At 40.1% G+C, this 20,198-nt stretch overlaps 1 protein-coding gene across 7 annotated transcripts; it reads right to left on the reverse strand.

Moving 5' to 3' along the window:
• Positions 1-37: 37 nt before the first annotated feature.
• On the reverse strand, positions 38-16,488 carry hnrpkl (heterogeneous nuclear ribonucleoprotein K, like). Of its 7 annotated transcripts, none has more exons than XM_037117766.1 (16): positions 16,336-16,488; positions 13,925-14,034; positions 12,714-12,811; positions 12,548-12,604; positions 11,781-11,824; positions 9,615-9,687; positions 8,991-9,104; positions 8,751-8,879; positions 8,215-8,522; positions 7,979-8,032; positions 7,680-7,716; positions 5,570-5,585; positions 5,219-5,251; positions 5,022-5,089; positions 4,759-4,928; positions 38-2,020 (listed from the first exon to the last, which is right to left on the reverse strand). In XM_037117766.1, exons 2-16 carry the CDS (start codon positions 13,983-13,985, stop codon positions 1,990-1,992), a joined length of 1,293 nt encoding a protein of 430 aa, XP_036973661.1. In that variant the 5' UTR covers positions 13,986-14,034; positions 16,336-16,488; the 3' UTR covers positions 38-1,989. The 7 variants fall into 7 exon arrangements, with proteins under 7 accessions (XP_036973661.1, XP_036973665.1, XP_036973659.1 ...); XM_037117770.1 differs by having other exon boundaries at positions 13,925-14,031; positions 16,336-16,466; XM_037117764.1 differs by having other exon boundaries at positions 16,200-16,338.
• Positions 16,489-20,198: the final 3,710 nt, after the last annotated feature.

Raw genomic sequence — 20,198 nt, forward strand, 5'->3', positions numbered from 1 at the left:
CTGTGTGCTGCAAGAGACAGAGGAGAGACGACCGTGGTGAACTGTGACACAGACTTTATTTTACTCAACACCTGCAGGTAATACAGATATCAGACACGAGAGATAACAGGTTATGAGCAGACAGAACGAAAACACGCCACTCGTGGACTCCTCGGGTCAAAACTGCATCTTTAGAAAAATGCCTCGAAACTGGCAAAAGAAAAAAGAAAACCAGAAAGAAAAACTGATTTAACAGATTTTAAATTAAAGGACGAGTTCACCCAAAAAGGGAAATTCAGTCATTATATCTGCTTCCACACCAGAGAAAGCAAAACAGATCAATATCACCTGAAAAGATTTTCTTCTTTTTATGCTATAACAAGCTGTTTTTGTGTTATATGAAAATATTTCAACTTATTTCAAGTTATTCAACATATTTTCATGTTATTCTCTTCATAACACTGTAACAAAACAAATGTTTGAATATAAATATTACATTGTTATAATAAGAAGGCTTTGTCATCATGTATGTCCTTATAATGGGAAAAATATATTCTCATAACAATACAATTTTGATGTTATAATCTCATAAAGGTCTGTTTTTTTCCCTTTTCCACACCAATGCAAAGTCCGGCGAAGCTTCGCAGTTCCACAAAACATTTCTGGAGCTTTGCAGCAAAATTGTGTTTGGCGTTTCTCCTGGGCAACTGAAGTAGATGGGGACTTGTTTAAGAACGTAAAAAACATGAACATACGATGGCTCCACACAGCTTGCCCAAAGTAACAGAAGTCTGTCGAAGCTTAGTGATCCCGAAATGATTTCAAAAGATGCCATTTGAAATTGTGCCCGATGGAGACTTGTGGTATTGCAATTACAAAATTCCCCTGCGGCCTTAAAAGCTTTTATTCTTGACGTCTCTAAAACAGTTAACAGGACATTTTGGACGTAAGTTATGGCTTTACTTGAGCTGAAGAACCATCACATCATCACAGTGTGAAGTCTATGGGCCGAGCGGGAACGTAGATGATGACCGAATTTCCATTTAGTGTGAACTTATCCTTCAAGGCTGTTTTACAGTGAGTCCATCGTGGCAGAAAACAAATAATATAAAGATAGACCAAAAAAAAAAAAAAAGATAACCAAACCTTTCTTATGGCACCGTTTCATTTCAAGAAAGTAGAAAGTATCCTGGGCCAATTTAACCACTCATGAAATTACTGTTTCTATGTAAATATATACACACAAAACTTTATACAGCTCCTTGTCTTTCAATGAAAAACAAAAAAATCTTAAAATTGTCTCGTTGCTATATCACACTGGCACGTTTATCCCAACTTTTAAGCAAGAAAAATACACTTATTCGGTTCCTGGCGGAGAGTAAGCGAGCTAGAAGAGAAGATTTATCAGTGGTACAGACGTTCTCATCGAGCTACATCTCTCCACCTGACACAAATTAGCATATTTCCCAAAATGTCAACCAACTCCATTAACGCCCATCTTACAAAAGCACTTTATTTGACAGTGGAAAAGGATGCTGGGTGTAAAAAGTAAGAGTTTTTTTGTTTTTTTTTCTTTAAGAGCATGCATCTTCATTTGAAGAGTGTGCTTAAACATTTGAGGGGGCAAAAAAATAAAAAATAAAAAATAAAAATCACGTAATGTTCCTTACAAAAAGATTACATTCTGCATGCTGTACTGAAATGAGGGAGATAAAGGCCGGGGGAGGCTCACAACACCGAAAGTTATCACACAGATGAGTTTACTCCAATGACGGCACAAGAATATCCCGAAAAATAATGAACACCAGCACAGAAAACATGTTGTCGACTCCTTGTTTTGCCGTTTGACAGCTTCGGATTTCTCCTCAAAATAAACATTTATAGATCGATGGTCTAGTGTGAGATCGTGAGGGGGAGGGGGGCACATCTACCAGAGGAATGTAGGCTCTGAATAGAAGGAGCAAACAGTTTGGCAGCATGGCTTCAATCATCTTCTTCACTTCTTTCTTCCTAGAAGAACCGACCAGAGTACTGCCTCACACTGAAACAAGACAGATAACCGTAAGTACAGTTCATGATAACATGAGGAATATTTATCAGAGCAGGACCATGACATGGGTCACAAGCTTTTAATACCAGATGCTGCAAAACTGTTGGAGAGTTTTCATGTGGCACTCAACAGTGTGTCATAAAAAATATGCCAAGGTCAAGGCTGAAAATAAATCATGTCTGCAAGAAGCAGTTTGACTGCTGGGACCAGCTCAGTCGTTTAGTGATCTGTCTGTCTGTGAACAGAAAGCTCTTCGAGACGAAATACTGGTGGAAGGGAAAAAAAAGGCTCAACGCCCTCACGTTCTGGCATAATGTGCAAAATTACCTTTATCTACAGCCCCGAGCCCTGTTTGCACAGCACTAGTGTTACCAGGGGACCTTGTGCGATTTAGAAATTGCCACCACGCGTTTGTTTTTCATGTGGCGCGTTCACAAAGGACGAGCCAAATCAGTATTTAACTTGTATTTACTGACATTATCTCCCGGATAGAATGTCAAGGCCCCGTGTAACGTCAACTTTCAGAAGTGAGGCGCCTGTTCTCCAACAGCCACATTATCAATATAGTTGAAAGTGGTTTCCATCTCTCTACATGTGTCCTTAAATATGACAACCTCATATTGTTACTTTCCACTTCTGTTTAAAAGTGATGACTGAGCAGGTCAGGAGCAAAATACACATACTTTGTTACTGTAGAGTAAGTAAGTAAAGTAGATTTTTCAGGCAACTGCATTTGAGTATTTTGTTTTCCGACAACTTTATACTTTTACTCCCCACATTTTAAAAACACACATATCTTAACATTTTCAAAATAGGTTACTTATTAATTACTATTATATTTGCATCATTGCACATCACCTTCTCAACATCCCAAGAGTGAGTTCAACCTATCAGTGCATATCACTCACAGCAGGTGAAAGATGAAACGATGTAAAAGACGGAACAAGACAGACACAGACAGAGAAGGGGACTAAAGGGAAGAAAAGGCTTGTTAGTGTCTCATATCTACAGAGAGCCTGCAGCCCTCTGCCTGGACTTTCTTATTTTATGTTTTTTGGGGTTTTTTTTGCTGTGCTCGGAACACTTCACCAATCTCAAATGTCTCTCTGGTGCATTTACGAACAGCTGGGACAGTTCTACTGATCCTACTGATCTTAACATTAAGTTTAACAGTCTGAATAATATTAATATGACATGAGGTTCTGTTGGCTTTATACAGAATTGATTGGTAGAAATGTCCTTAAGAGGGATGCTTTAATACTTCAATGCTTTTAAATGTCAATACAGCCAATTTTTCAGAAGAGAAACACAATCCCAAGTTACAGACATGCCGATTAGCATGGATCTGATATTAGCACATGACTTCTGTGGAAGTCCCGAGATAGTACTTGTCCTGTGGGACTGTACAACAGTTTGTATTACAAGTTCTTTCCCACGGTATTTTCAGTAAAATGAGGTTTCGATATGAATTTGATTGCATTTGAGTCTACAGCAAACTATCATTTTCATTATCATTTTATCTGCCAATTACTTTCTCAAATGATGTCTTTAAAATGTGACAAAAGGGGAACAGTGAAACAAAGTCTTAAAAGATAAAAGAGATAGAGTGACAGATCCTCACATTAGAGAACCTGAAACCATCAAATATGTTAACTATTTCCTGTGTGTCTACATGTATATTTTTATATTGTAAATAACTGTATGTGTTCCTTGTACCTTGTTGTTTTTATGTTAAAAGATCCCCTCAACACAAGACAAAAAACAATGTGTGTGTGTGTGTGTGTGTGTGTGTGTGTGTCTGACCTTGATTTAGCAGGAAAAAGAAGTAAACTTATCACATTAAACTTCGTAAAGTGTCACCTGTTTACATACCATCTTTACAAATTATGATACTGATATCAATCAGAAAATATTTATGCGTTCACAATTTTAAGAGCTGGACACAAGATGTCTCCTGTTTCACTGTAAAGAGCATTCTCAGTGTATGTGGGCTGAAGGCCCCAAATTTCCACATCACACTCATTTGTGATGAATATTGGACATAGGTTGGCTCCTAGACAATTTCTTGCTCTTAAAATCCAGTTTTCATTGAGCACAGAGAAGATTTACAGCTACAGAAAATGAAAAGAACCCAGTTCAGAGAGTAGCTTAACGACTGGTTTCTTTATCGTGGTGTTCTTCCCTCGATTTTGTTTTCTGTGTGCAGTGTAATTTTCAGTCTCATCAGAGATATTTGGTCAGACCAGCCTTATTTGGTCACAATATTATTAGCCCTGTCAATCATTTGGGAAAATGTTCAGTTGTTAATACTCTCTTGTGTGTTCTGTCATTTCCTAGAGGTATTTCTCCATCTGAAGTCATACGACATAGACAGCTGGCTTTTATTGTTTAGGTTCCTTGTCAACTAAGGAAGTAATAGTAGTTGTAAAAGTAAATGCAGTGCATTTTGTAAAGTGCAATAAAGATAAAATAATATGGTCAACAAACGTATTATAAAGGTAGTATATGTTGTATGTATTTTATTAATCAGACTGTGAGTGTTTTGCCTGCCTGCAAGACAAATTTACATTTACACTTTGTGTGAATTTGAAATTTAAGTTAATCATTTAATGCAGCAACTGGAAAAAAAATAAAAATAAAACAGCAGTGAATAAGCACCCAGGCCATCAAAGGAGGCCACACCGCTACTGTGAGATGAGTTTCTGGGGGGCAATCATAGGATCACATGCCTGTTCTGCAGCAGGTACTGAGCGTTCTGGATCTGGTCCTGTGTTCCTGTGATGGTGATGATGCGGTCCTCAGAGCCCTCTAGTGGTTCATCAATCTTGATGGATGCCCCGGACTCATGGCGGATCTGCTTGATCCTCTGGCCGCCCTTACCGATGATGGAGCCAGCCAGCTGCAACACGAGCACACAGGAGTCAAATGTCGTCTGTGTCATTCCTAACTGCAACAGTCATGTTTTTGGAGCGTGAATAGATGGCTTACTCACATCTTTAGGGATGGTGACCTGTGTTGTTATGACTGGGCCTCCAATGTCACTGTATGAGCCTCTCCCACCTAGAGGAGGAGGTGAGAAAGAACATTTAAGGTGAGGTTAGTCTTCAACTAAAGCATGCAACAAGAAGAAACAATCCCTTTAGGTTAGGAAACAAGACACTAGGACATTAATGATCCGTCTCCACTCACCAGACTGAAAATGCTCCCAGGAAGAGTTGTTGTCTTTGAAAGGAAAGAGGAAAGTGAAAAATGAAAACACACCGTGGGGACAGAGACAAGACATAGTGTGATAGTAAAGACACAATGCAGCAAAGGCACAAGAGTGATATGTTTGTTGAAAAGCATAAGAGGAAATTTATGTTATATTATAAAACATGTCAGAAATGTTTATTCATTGATGTGATATCGAGGGTGTGTGTGTGGACATGTTGAAACCTGCCGCCACAGTTTTTTTTAACAGCATTTAATGTGTCATAAGGCAACCAGACAGGTTTCAAACAGCAATACGGTGAAAGGAGCGAGGAATTCATCAACACTCACCATATCCGCCTCCACTCTGCATTTCAGGATCGATTGGAGAAAAAAAACAAAAGAATAAACATTAAACTGTTATAATGACCCAAAAATTATATTTTGTTATCTGAATATTTTATTATTTTCTCCACAATAATAAACCAACACTCTGTCACCCTTCTACATTATATTACCGACAGCCTGACCAGAACTCATCTTTTCTGTAACCAGAACAGTCTGAATTTTCTGAGGCATGGATTCAGCAGAGTGCTGGAAGAGTTCCACAAGGATCTGAGTCTGTGCTGATTCAACAGCATTAAGCAGCAGCATTAATGCTTCAGATAACCCATTCCACTTTACATAAACAAAACATGGTCTGACAGACACTGAAACAATCTTAAGTAACATTGGGATCATCCTCAGACGATGACTGCTTTGTCAGTATCAGTCAGGAATTGTTCATCTGAACAACCATCTGACCAAAGCAATGGCAAACAAGCAATAATGTAACAATGTAACACCTTTAGACCTCTCAGTATCTGAAAGCCAACATGTTGAAAGAAGCTCACTCTACCAATGACACACAGAAGTGTCAGCAGACAAAACAGAACTTGAAGACTCCCCACCTCCTACTAGTCAGAACATTTCCATCAATCCTGACCTCAAGAGCAACTGTCTGACGTCACAACAATGGCAGCCGCCATGGGGAGGTGTAGGATTAATTGTAGACTACAGTGTTTCTATTAGCCTCAAGAAAAGAATAATGAGATAATAAAACGTATAAATATGTCTGGTACCTCATGTGAGATTGTTTTATTCCAAGATAAAGCAGCAAATGCCATTAAAAAGGAAACATACAATAATTCAAAGGGAAAAGATGAATGTTATTAAAGAAAAACATGTCACTGAACTATTTTACATTAAAAGAAGACAAAGGTGGCAACTTGGAAGAAACTTAAAACTGAGTCAAAACATCAAAACTTATTTAGTACATGACCCTTTTAAAGAACAGGGACTGAGGAACAATCTGGGACATTACTTTTTTACTTGCTCATATTTAGGACATTTAAATAATAAGTGATAATTTGCCTCGACCCAGTAAAGACGCTGACTATTCAAAGAGCAGCCTTAATTAGACCAATATCAAACCTGAAATAAATAGAAATAGAAACATTTGTTATTTGAGCTTGTAATCACCTTGCAAGCGGTATACACATTAGCGGTATACACATTACACCAGATGTTGGATGATAAAGCTTTTGGATGGGAGACCTTACATCTCAAAAATTAATTGACTATTATCTATAGGTATTTAATTGATCATATGTAATTTTATTTCTTATGAAGTTGCTTTCAGCCATGGGAGATAGAATGCTCAGTTAGACCAGGACCTAATTCTAATAATTCTGTGGACACCTTAAGATGGACAGAAACTAAAACTTATCCTATTATTTTGGAAAGAGAAAGAAACTATGGCTCACACAACTGATGGATAAATTTCATGTTGAAAGAACCCGACTTATCATCAAGAACAAGTTAAAGATTAAGAAAGCTTGGCAGTCTTTATTCTCATTTTGCAAAGAGAGCCAGAATTTAACTGTGGTCCAGGGTGGGGGTGGAGTAGATATGAGACTGTGATGCTTGTTATAGGTTAGATATTTATTTTCTAATTTATTTATTAACCCTTTCTTCATTAATATTTGTTATTTTGTTATTATAATTATCTAATCATTATTTAATAATAATAAATCATTTGTTTAATTATTTTAACACCATGTATTGTTATTTCTTAATATGATGCTTCACAATAAAAGCATTTGCTTGCAGCTAAGACCTGAAGGGAACCTATTCAGGAGGTGCGTTGGTTTCATCTGCTCGCCTGGTCGATCTCTGGACCACGTACTCAGCTGCTCTGTGGTAACCAAGGAGACAACTGTTGCCAGGCAACAACAGGCCCCGATCAGTGTGCATACACAGTGAAAAAGCAGCACAGTGTCCGTGCCTCTGCTCAGCGCTTGTACTACACTCAGAAAAAGGAATTCCAATCACCTCATCTGAAAAATAATCCACAAACAGCGACTTCACAGTCAGACAGCTGCAAACATACAGCAGCAGATTTAAACATGACGGCACTCACCATGCTGTCATAACGATCTCCTCGTCCTCTTCTGTCACTACAGAGAAAGAGGTGTGTATTAATATAGTTTCTCTAGTCTAAAACACACCTAATACTACAGTATAAAGCAGGTCAGCACTGTTACAGTGGTATTTAAAAAGCCGTGAGTGTGAGAAGACATGCAGACTCAACAGATGACCTGTGACCAGACTCTGAATCAGGGCTGGTGGGTTGACATTCTATCACTGAGCCACTTTCACTGATCTGTCGCTCTGCCTGGGAGAGAAATTAAAATGCTGACGATCCTAGTCCATACACACCTTGGTCTGTCATCCATGCTGCCATGATAGCTGCCGTGTGAGAATCTGTCTCCCCTGCAAACAATGACAGACAAGTCGTATCAGAAAAATAAAACAGAAATGTCTGACTTAACAAGTGGGCATCTATGGGTGTTTTTCACACCAAGGAAAACATTACGAAAGCACAGTACAGTCCATTTAAATGAACCGAACAGCTTAGGCGTGAAAACACCCACAGTAAGTGCGCTCCTCCTCACCCTCCTCTTGGCGGCGGTGGTGGGGGAAGAGGCAAATTACGTGCTCGGCTGCCCCCTCGTCCACCTCTGCCTAGTGGTGGTGGGGGACCCCGACGGGGGCTCATGTCATCATAGTCCCGTCTGGAAGGCGGCATGGGTCTACTGCCACGAACGGGGGGCATGCGCTCAAAGCCCCCACGCACACGAATGGGGAAGCCACCAATGGGTCGTCTGCCTCTTTCCTCGAATAACATGGTGAAACCGCCGTAGTCATATGTCTCATCATAGAAATTAGGGTCATAAGGCTGGGCACGACCCTTGATTGGCGCCTGCAAAAGAAACACAACACTTGAAGCTCTGCTCTGTTTGGAATAACTGCTGTAAAAGCACGCAACTGATAAAACTAATGAACATTTAATGATGGCATCTTAAAACCAAATTATAATTATGGACTTCAGGCTGCAGTCTCATTTCTATTCTTACATCTGCAGGAGATCAATCACATGACTGTAAAACAATATGCTGAGACTTTCAGATCTCACTAGATGTATACTTACCTCTGACACCAGCTCCAGGATCACTTTTATACATTCAATGACACGTTCTGGCTTTCCTCCCACCAAGACAACTCTGTCAGTGGAGTGTGGACAGCACTCCTGGAACAACTTGATGGTGGTCTGGGTGTTCTAGTGCATTAAATGTTTTAACATTTTGAACATGACATCGGCAAACATTATACATGTACTGCATCACTGACATCATGGCGAAGCTCCTACGAAATCTGAACTCTGTCCTACCTCTCTCAGTTCCTTAATCTTGGCACCTTTTACCCCAATGATGCCCCCTGCCAAGCTCTGATGGATCAGCAGGCGAAGCTCACTGTCAAAATCAATCCCACTGTAATGCTGGTACTACAAAAAACACAAAGCCAGATCAGTGATGACCATAGGGCCTGAAACTCTTCCCATTGTTGATCAACAAAGCATTTCTGCCTCTAGATACTCTACGTAGCCATAGTGGGGGAGAAAATGGCCATCCTACTGTGTGCAAGGAAAATGAAAACAAGTTTAAAATATGTTACACCATCTATACATTTCATCTAAATAAGAATATTGGGATTAATCATAACCCATATTTTATTTGAGATAAGCAACACACTTCTGCCTGATACACGCTGCTTGAATCTTTGGTTTTAAAGGATCTGACCAGGAATATCGTTTCAGATCTTGTTTATTAACATCCATATTTAAGTGCTAGTCTTCTTCTGCACTGTCTTTGTTTGGCACATTGCTATGTCTGTTGACACATTTCTGCCACTGAATGTTAATAAGAGGGCAGCACATTATAAAATGTAATGTAATCAATCATTCTGAACTGCCCCCCTGTTCACGTACACATTATTAATTAACCTGGTGGCTTACCTCCTCTAGGGTGGGTATGATTTTCAGCAGAATCTCTCCAATCGTGTCGATGCTGGCATTCACGCTCAGGATCCTGTCAGGAACCATTTTGGCCAAAAGGAAGGCGTTACAAGGGGGACAAAAAGTAGAACACAAAGCAAATCCTGACAAAAAAAAACAAGAGAAGCAGTCCAGCAAATAGTCACGGACAAACTCACGAAACATTCCAGGCTAAACTAGACAGATTAAATGACCGGCTGACATGCACTCATTCTAATATTTTCAAAGTAAGAGAAGCCTTGGGAGGATGGGCAACTTCAGAACGGCTCAAAATTAACTTGAGACTGGCCACACAGAGTTGGGGGGGAGAAGGGTGTGAGAGAAAGAGAGAGATCTTCTATTACCATCCCACCACCAGCAAGTTGGGGATAAGGAACGTAAAAAACTGAAACAATGGCTTGCCATGACAATTGCGCCACCAGCACACCTTCTCATTGTGACCAGGGGTTGGGGGAGAAGAGGGGAGGGGTGGGAAGAGGAGGGCTTGGGGCCGAGGTGACGAGACGAGGTGGGCAGTAGAAAACAAAGCAGAGGGATTGAGGTGGGGAAGGATATGTGAGTGGCTACCAACTACTGGAGGTGGAGGGTTTCAGGGGCGGGGGGTTAATGAAAGGTTTGGCAGACAGTTGTGATCGGATGTGGCCTGGCAGAAATGTAAAAGAAGAGATGAAGCACATAAAATGGGCCCTGGCTCAGACCTGGTATTAACATTCATCCTGGGTGATCCAATTACAAATGGACAGCTCTCTTATTCTGTCTGTTCACACCTGGCACTAACATGCGTCTCGAGTGACCACTAGGATTGACGCAGTGACAAAATGTTCCCACTGACTAATACGTTTGCGACAACACTGGTAATACCCGGTACACACAAACGCTGTGATAATGTAGTACTAATGAAAACTGAACACTTACTACAGCTGAAGCTTCACATTAAAGCATTTGACTGGTGAGACACAAGTTAACCAGTCTTTTGAATATGGCTAGTCACTCGAAAGCAATGTGTTAGGTGAGTTTAGCATTTTGGGCTATCGTTTGTCAAAATGTTTGTCAGTCTATGGAGCAAAACAACAGTCATTTACGCACATTTTTGACAGCAGATCAGTTTAAAATCTGTCAAGGTGTAGTTTTTATACAATCTGAGGGAGTAATGGAACGAGAAGGTGTTGCTAGATGAAGACCTGCAGGCAACACGCTGCACCTCCTCCACCTCAAACTTCTCAGTTCCCTCATTACGTTATCAGGTTCCCTGTTGACAAATTTACAAGACGGAGCAAATAATTAAGTTTGTTATAAACAGTAGGGCTGGGCGATAAATCGGCAAAATCGATCAATTCGAGTTTGTAGTTTCGGACGATTTAAAAAAATAATAAAATTAATTTTCTCTTGAACTTGCTCTACCGCCACTCCCCACAGGCGCCTATAGTGCTCCGTGGGCTTGAATCTGGGGACTTCCACCTCCAAACGTGGTCCGAGTGATTAGATCTTAAATGGGTCTTGGGAGGCATTCAAACCTGTACTTACAGCGGTTCACTTGTGATCAGATCACTCAGGACAGATGTTAATACAAGGTCCGAATGGGGCCATAAACAGACGACATTAATGAGTGACAGGGAAGGAGCCTCCAGACAAGAACCAGTGCTCGCTCAGAAATCATGGACAGTGATGCTGACAACAGTGGGGGAGGGAGGGTGGAGGAGAGGAGAGGCCGGAGGTAAGGAGGCCAGGTGGGCCACAGAGGACAGAGCGAGAAAAAGATGTCTGCTTACCACAAGTTTCATGGTAAAAAACTAAATATCACAGCGAGGGAAAACAACATCCAACAGCTGTGTCGCTAACCATCAAATACCAACTACTTGGTAGTGGGCTGTCAGTGATTCTCTGTATGGACAATAAACTTTAATGACAAAAAGTCCAACTCAATGGAGATGCTTCAAATGGACAGAAAAATCAAAGGGAACAAAAACACGTCTCTTACAAGTGGAGGGGGGAGGGTGTTTGGGGGGAAGGGTGGGAGTATTCTGTCATGTATATAAAAATGTTAAAATGAAACAGAAGGCAGGTTATCAAAAGACATGTGTTTCACTGTTCTAATCAGGCAGTGAGGCAATAACTGTTGGGACATACCGCTCTGGGCCACTGCTGTCTGGGACTGATACACTGGCATTGTACTGCATGGGCCGAGGTGGTGGTGGTGGTGGTTGTGGTGGTGGTTGTGGTGGTGGAGGAAGTTGGCATTGGGCAGGGGCATTCAATCACAAGATGTCAAGTTAGGCGCCCGTTTAAGGAGGGGCACGGTTTATGGAAGGGGCCAACCGGGAGTGTCAGGTGGGCGAGCGGGCGGGCGGGCGTTCAGGGGCGGGCGGAGGTTGGGCCAACGTCAAGGTGGGCAACGCAGGAGGGGCATGTCGATCCAGTACATGGGCAACGGAGGAAGGTGGCCAAAAATAAAAGCAAAAAAAGTAAAGGAGAAGGGAAGAGGGGGAGAAGGAATACATTTTTAATTGAATACACGCTAAACTTTGACCCAAAAGAGATATGAGAAAAATTGTGGTGAGTGAAGAAGAACAGGAAGTGTGATCTGGACAGAGATAAGTATAAAAAAATTAAAAAAAACAGTCTTGAGCACTACAGATTAACGTCCCTGGAGAATAAAAAAAGATGGACTCGGGCTTTCAGGCACCTGTTGTCACTTCAGGGTCATACAAAGCTTCAACACTGTAAGGGGGAACTGGAATCAGGTTGAAACTGAAGACAACAAATCCAACAGATCTGACTACAAGGACCTTCCTCCACATGAGCCAACTTGGTTTCATGATTATTGACAAGTGATCTTTGACTAACAGTTCTCCACAGCTGCAGGTAGGTCAGCAGCATTTTATCTGTTTACTCACGTCTGTGCGTAGAGCTTTTATGTTCTTGCCTCCTTTCCCAATAACAGCACCAGCATTCTGTGAACAAAGAGCAGGTTTTCTTGAAAAATAATTCAGATCTTTGATAAATAGGAAAAATATTATTAGTATGGCCTAACAGCTAACACTCTGTGAAAGGGTCTTTTACTTTGCTCTGAAGCAGCACACGAAGCTCCACCATCTCGTCTGCGTTGCGAGAACGTTTGAAGGCCTGCTCCTCATCCATGTCCTCTGCTGGGCGTTTACCTGAGAGGGAAGACGATTCAGGTCAAAACCAAGACAGGCAGACTTTCGGACCGTGTTCTGAGCAAACAGTGCAGGATGCAGAGAGGTGGACTTTGTGTTATTATTGATGCTTGGTGTTGAAACTGACGGGCACTGTTTACCTGATGAACTTCTAATGTACAGATGACAACCTTATTATCATCACCATCATCTTGATAATGGTTAATGTAGCATGTGGATGGTTGAGGGGTACTTTCCCTGTCCATGGTTTTACTGTTGTGGCTGATGGATATAGATATATATATATATATATATATATATATATATATATATATATATATATATATATATATATATATATATATATATATATATATATATTTTATATATATATTTTATATGTGAGTTACAGATTTTTGTTTGATTTTGTTATGCAACCTGGTGTTGTATGTTATAAATCACCTTGCACTTAGTAATGGCCTTGTAATCCAAGTGGACATTTACACCAAGTTTGAAGGATTTCCCTCAAGGCATTCCTGAAATATCGCCTTCACAACAATGGGCTCAACAAAAACCTGAGAACATAATGCCTCTTGCAACAGCTTTTGTCACTGCGGAGACATAAAAACGCAATCTTTGATTCTTCAAATTTTTCCATATTTTAACCGATCTCACTTTTCTAAAAATAAAATATTGCTGGATTTGCACAACTCACTAAAGGATTAATTGAAGTGTCAAAAATATACAGACATGGTGAGTGCTGGGTCTTACAGTATGTTCCACCCCATGCATGAGTTTCATGCAGCAGCCAACTGTATCCTGGATTATCTCCAGCACCACCATGTACCCTTCCTGGATTAAAACACGGGAAGATCTGCTCAGGGCCCACTGAACAGCAGTATCCTGGACAGGAGAACCCCTCAACCATCTGACATGTCCACATGCTACGAAGTGCCAGCCAAAAATGTTCAATTTTTTCTTTTTTCCTCCCTTGAGTGAACTAATTAGCCGGTATAACTGCACATCGGCTCAGCTCATTTTCTACTTTATTCTCAAGTTAATTCATGCAGTTTACATTAAGGTCAAGAATGGTTCCTTTTGCCTTGATCAGAGTGAAGATATGTATGATCTTACCATTCGTGTCAGTGTTGCTGAATGTGCTGTCTTCGTCCTGCTCTTTGATTTTCACCTCCATTGTCTAGTACCTGCACTGGAATGCAAACAGGCTCCTCTCCCTGGATCTGCTAAAAGATTGGGGGCAATAACACTATCAGCCTGGCTACATATAGACATGCAAAGACACCTTTATTCAAATATTCTTAGTTGGGCTGCATCGAACGACTGGGGCTGCAATGATTAAAACAGCAAAATGTAACTTCTTGTAGAGAACAGTTCATTGTTGTCATACCCAGGCTGCAATGCTGGCGCTTTCGGCTGGCATCCAACCCAAGCTCCCAACCCAAAGCCTCAACCTCAATACTTAATACTTACATATTGAAATCTGATATCAAATGACAAGAGATTTGTTGATATTCAATAATGCTGAGGCATCATCTTATATGTAGTCCAAAATGGACTCTTTTCTTTTGAGATTACAATGCAGAAAAAGATGCTTGGAATAATTTATTATCAAATTCCTAGTGAACCTTATGGTCTTATGCACTGATGTCATTTTAGACAATTAAGTGTACTGTTCAACTTCCGACTTCTGTTACATATCTTTGTTAGAGCTGTATCAATGCCAAAAATGTGTTTAAATCAGGCAATATGTATCGTTATCGGAATTTTTTTCTCCCCAATATTGATATGGGCATCAACCCCAAAATTTGAGTATTGGTCAAGCTGTTTACTATCACATAAAATGGAGGGTAAACACACAGAATGTTTGACTTTTTTTTCACTGAAAACACTAATTAATTGTGTCATTTTAGACCCGCAAGATTATTGTTCAACTGTAAAATATCCAACTTCATTACATCTCTCTGTCACCAGTGCTTGATACCTAAAATTGAGGGATCATTATTTTTCACGCCAATATCAGCCCCAACCCCAAAATTAAAGTCAAGCTCTGTTTACCATCACATAAAATGGGAGAAAAGCAGCAAATCCTTAGATATGAAGAGTTGGTAACAGAGAATGTTAGACAATTTATTTGCAATGATTAATCGACAACTAAGGTTAATTCAGTCGAAACCAATTTAATCACTCGCCAACAATTCTTATTACAAAAACGGCCGAAACAAATAATCGATGATGCCATTTAAGACCAAATTTATTGTTCAATTGTAAGATATCTGCCTCCCGGATATATCTTTGTCACAAGTGTTTGACAACAAAAACTGAGGGATTGTTTTAAATAGTAGGTGTATGCTGGCTGATATAGCGGTATGGCCTTTTGTTATCCCCAATATTTATGTCGGCATCAACCCTCTGCTCTGTTAACCATCGCAAATTCTCAAATAATAAGAGAAACAGGGAATGTTTGAATTGTTTCTGGGTGAATGACTGAAAATATTGAATTGCTTATTCTACTTGTCTTTTGATCGACTACTTGATTTGAATCGTAATAGCTGACAGGTTAGGTCCATGCAGGCAAATCCAATCAAATCACTCTTGGGAAAAAAAAAAAAAAACATGTGTGCAGCAGCATGAATGATGCCTGTGTAGTTCAGTCAGACTCCAGGATTGAACACCTTAAATATAGCCACAAGTGTCCTTCGTATTACTAGCCTGCATGAGCTCTGCCACCTACACGCACTGCCCACTGTTGTTTGTGAATACTGTAGAAAAAACACAAAAAACAGGTTGGACTTCTCCAGCCTTGGGGAGATGCTAGTCAACGCCTACATAGTTTTAGAAATTAGCCATTTTAACTACCGTGCACACACACACACACACACACACACAGCCCATGCCCCCTTGGATGAAAAGCGCTCCCAAAAACATTTATTCATGGATGCATTAAAAAAAAATGTCATTCATCAAGACAGCTCGTCACGTCTTACATCCAAAGCAGCCGACTGTACATTAAGGAAACTGCGCAATTCCTCACACATTTAGAGACAACGTGTTTTGTCACCTGATCCCGGCTGTCCCTGCGAACAGAAGTTAGCTAGCTTCTGTGGGCTAAGTTGACGTGTGTACCAGCTAACGGCTCCGCTAAGCTAGCCAGCTGTGTGCTTGTCTTTTCTTTTTTTTGTCCGCGAGGTGTGTCCAGTAGCTCCACTGTACACGTTGCGACTGTACAACACTCACAGGCGAGAAAATAACACGAGCGCGGCGGTTAACTGCCGTAATGTCAGCGGCAGAATCTCAATTATACGTATCGCAGCCAACGCAACGGGTCAAACGAGGCGACGGTACGTGCCGGAATGACAACATAATAACGGCTGAGGAAAAAAAAACAAACCTGCAGCAAAACCACGTTCACTGCGGTCGTCCACGGTTTCCTCGCCCCGAAACGTTCGCACGTTTTCAGCATGGAGAGGAGACACCGTGGATGGGCTTCGAGCCCGTTGACGCTCACCCGTTGGATCGTTACTTACGCTTGCCAGGTGGGCACGGGCGGGCGGAGATAAGACGCGTTCAATTCACCCGAGAGGGAGTGGGTGTACCGCACGGCCACGCAGGATAATGTATCAAACTCTCACTGATATGTTGTGGGCGTTTGTGTCCTGAGTTAAGGCTCACAGGAAGCTCTTCAACTCTGGCTACCTACAGCCCCGCCCCCCTCAGGCAGACGCTCCCATAAACAACCACTGTCTGACTCTGAGAGGAGGGTTTTGATGTCCTGAATTAAGACTGTCAGGTTAGTTGTTAAAATATGTGCAAGGCTTATCTGAATCCCACAGTACAGGGCTTTTTTACTGCAAGTTTAACCAGATGTTATCGAATATCGAATAAAAAGTTATTCAGTTAAAGGTGCAATATGTAAGGATTCTACTTGAAAGGAACTAAAATGATCATCAGATTGCGAAGAAAAAACAGTTTGGAGGTTATGATGTCAGTGTATTCTGTTGCATGGATATCCCAGGAGGGATGTATACATACGTGTTATGTATACAAGACAAACACCAAGCATAAAAGCCAGTTTTTGTAGTGGTGGTAATTACATCATCATGTGATGCACAGGGGTTAAAAAGACTGTCATAATTTGAGCCATAGGTGCAATAAAATGTGGGAAGTTTATAAGTTCTGCACTATTGAATTTATTCAGGTTAGCCAGCTCGATCAGCAGAACTAGAGACCTCTGCTGACCGCACACACTCTATGGGCCCAAAAACAAAGGAAGACCTGGGTACCTTTTTCATCGAGCCATTTTGGCTTCATGTGCCACCAAGCAGCTTTCATAGGAATGAACAAGGCTCCTTCCGTTCTTTTCTGGTATCCCTGCCCCCTTTATCCAATCAGGACAGAGAACTCCATGAAGAAGTGTCCTGGGAGCTCATGAAGGTTCTGAGAGCTAGCAGTTTGCCTCTGCAATAAAACCACATACAGCATCACAGGCAGAGCACAAATTATGACAGTCAAATGAATAATTTGGGGGGGTTTGCGACTCTTAAAAATAATGCATCCACTGTTTTACAGTGGCTTCTTTCACAATGTAGGCTTATCTAATCTTTTTGGGCCCAAGTTCATCAAGTGACATTGTAATTACGCAGCCACTGCAAAAGCTGGCTTCAGTGTGAATGCACAGAGGACAAAAGTTGTCAGATTTGTGAAAGTCTTTTTTTCCTCGTCCATATGCAGACAGTGATCCTCCAGGTCAAGACAACCTCCTTATCAGTAACTAAACAAGAAACTTTGGATGATAAAAGCCTTTTAACAGTTATGTGTGAACTTGAATCTCTAGGACATCAATGATGAAGGGCTAGCAAATTACTTTAATATCCTTAATTTTGATCCCCAACACACCTTTTTTACCACCAGGTCTGTTATCATCATCATCATGTTCATGTCAGACATCGATGAAAGCAAGATCAACCATGATTTGTCTAACTGGACCAAAAAAATATTGATTTCCCAAACAAAAATAACTGATGTATCTTATATGACTGAGATAAGTCAAATGAGTTGTAACAGATAACTAAATTACTGACGTGTTCACAGTGTTGGTAATCTTCAGACTGAGAGACTGTGAGTGGATAGTACAGGATGTAGATCAGTGGGCTGAGTCACGGCTGCTTCGCTGCATGCAAGGTTCAAGACAAGTCTGCCACCAGCTGGTTCAGGAGGAGGTAAGAGCGGAGAGGGAGGGAGTTGCAGACTTGGATGATGCCGAAGTGGCACCAAACTAAACAAGAGGAGGAGGATCTCTTGGTTTGACATCCTCCACAGCTGATCTCTGTCCAGTTCAGCAAAGGGATTGTTAAGGTTTCAAGATAGGTCAAACTATAAAAATCTGATTTGTGGTGGTCTGTGGTGTAATTTCGTCATCTAAAGATGAAGCACATTTTCAAGATCTTTGGCTTGGGTAACCTAATGTTGACCATACTGTAAAAACACATACAAATGTGTGTGTGTAGACCGAATAAACACAAACACACTCAAATGAAAAGGACATAAGTTCAGACTTATTAATCTCTCATCACCTCAATGCCACCCATTAATTGCAAAATCAGGATTCTGAATTATGTCCGTACTTGATCCACTTTATCAGCCCCCCCTTTTTTTTCTCGTAGTGTTGTCATGCTCCTTCAGATATAGGCAAGGATCTATTGCAAAATAAAGAGCTCTCTTCCCTCTCCTATATTCTGAGGTTACCATGGAGACAGATATAATTCAGTTCTTGATGTTTCTCATAAAAAATAAGCCTGCGTACATATTTTCATCTGCAACCATAGCGACACTTGACATTGTCAGCACTATTTGTAAAAAGCAAGTCACCATAGAGACACTAACCATCCAGGCTGTGTCATAAATCATGTGTCCTGGCTGAGTATGCCTCCTCATTATGAGTGAAATTTAGGGAATAAACAGGATTTATTTGATACTTTTTACAAGCATGTTACCACCTTGATGTTTAGCACTGCACAGTAACACTAGAAAGACTGAAAAATAAAAGATTTATTCACAAACATAACATTTTGAAAAACTGGAGAGTGAAACTTTTATTCTGCCCCTTCTAAAAGCTCTCTCTATTTTTTTTAATTGCCTGTATAAAATGTTATAAATTAAACCATTAATGGTAAAGGTAAGTTGCAATTAATGTTTAAATTACTGATGTATTATTAATGTTTATATTGGTTCGTGACCGCCAACATCCAAGCAATAATCGCAGTTTATTTTCAGGCATGTCACCACCTTGATGTTGCACTGCACGGTAACTCTCAAGATACTTATTGGTATGTAGAAACATTATCAATAATACTGTTAAAAAAGCTAAGTTGCAATTAGTGTATAAATTATAAATGTATTATTAGTGTTTAAATTATTGATGTGGCCTATTATTCCTTTATATACTGTGTATTAGTGAGTGGGCGCCAACGTCAAAGCAAATACTTAGATGTCATTTGCAACCATGTTACCACCTTGATGTTCAGCTCTGTTTTGTAACTCTCAAAAGACTGAATACAAGATTTATATGGCATCTAATTCACTCAGATTTAAGAGTTAATTATGGAACTTTCCGAAAGCTATATGTATAAATTATTTTTTTGAATTATTTGCCTATACAAAAATGTTATCAAAGGACCTTTAAGGGAAAAGGTAAGTTGCAGTTAGTGTCTAAATTATTGATGCATTTCATATATGTCCTGTTTATTGGTTTATTGGTTTATCAGAGCAATACTTGTAGGTTATTTTTAAGCATGTTATTACCTAGATCCACCTTCTTAAAAGATATATAGATGAACTATACTATAAAACTTTATTTGCCTACATAAACATGTTATTAGTAAGACCTTTGAGGAAAAGGTAAGTTGGGAGTGATGTCTAAATTATTGATGTAGCCTATTATTCACATGTTTACTGTGTATAAGTGAGTGGACACCAATGTCAGAGCAATACTTGTACGTTATTTTAAAGCATGTTACCATCTTGATGTTGAGGGCTGCATGGTAACTCTCAAAAGACTGAAAAAATAAAGGATTTATATGACATTTGAATTGCCTAGTTTGGAACAGTAATCCACTATCATACTTTTCTTTCTAGAAAAATGACTATTTCATTCTGCACCTTTTCAAAAGTTCTGTAGATGTACAATTTTTGAAATCTACATCTAATTTTTGCCTAAATGATGTAACATGACATTATCAATAAGACTGTTAAAGGGAAAGGTAAGTTGCAATTTGTCTCTAAATTATTGAGGTAGCCTATCACTTGCATTTATTTTATGACATTTAGTTTGTTCAGTTGGAAGCATCAGTTGTGAACCTTTCTAAAAGCTCTATAAATGCTTTATTTTCTA

Source organism: Acanthopagrus latus, chromosome 12 (genome assembly GCF_904848185.1).
Source record: "Acanthopagrus latus isolate v.2019 chromosome 12, fAcaLat1.1, whole genome shotgun sequence".
NCBI classification, from domain to species: domain Eukaryota; kingdom Metazoa; phylum Chordata; class Actinopteri; order Spariformes; family Sparidae; genus Acanthopagrus; species Acanthopagrus latus.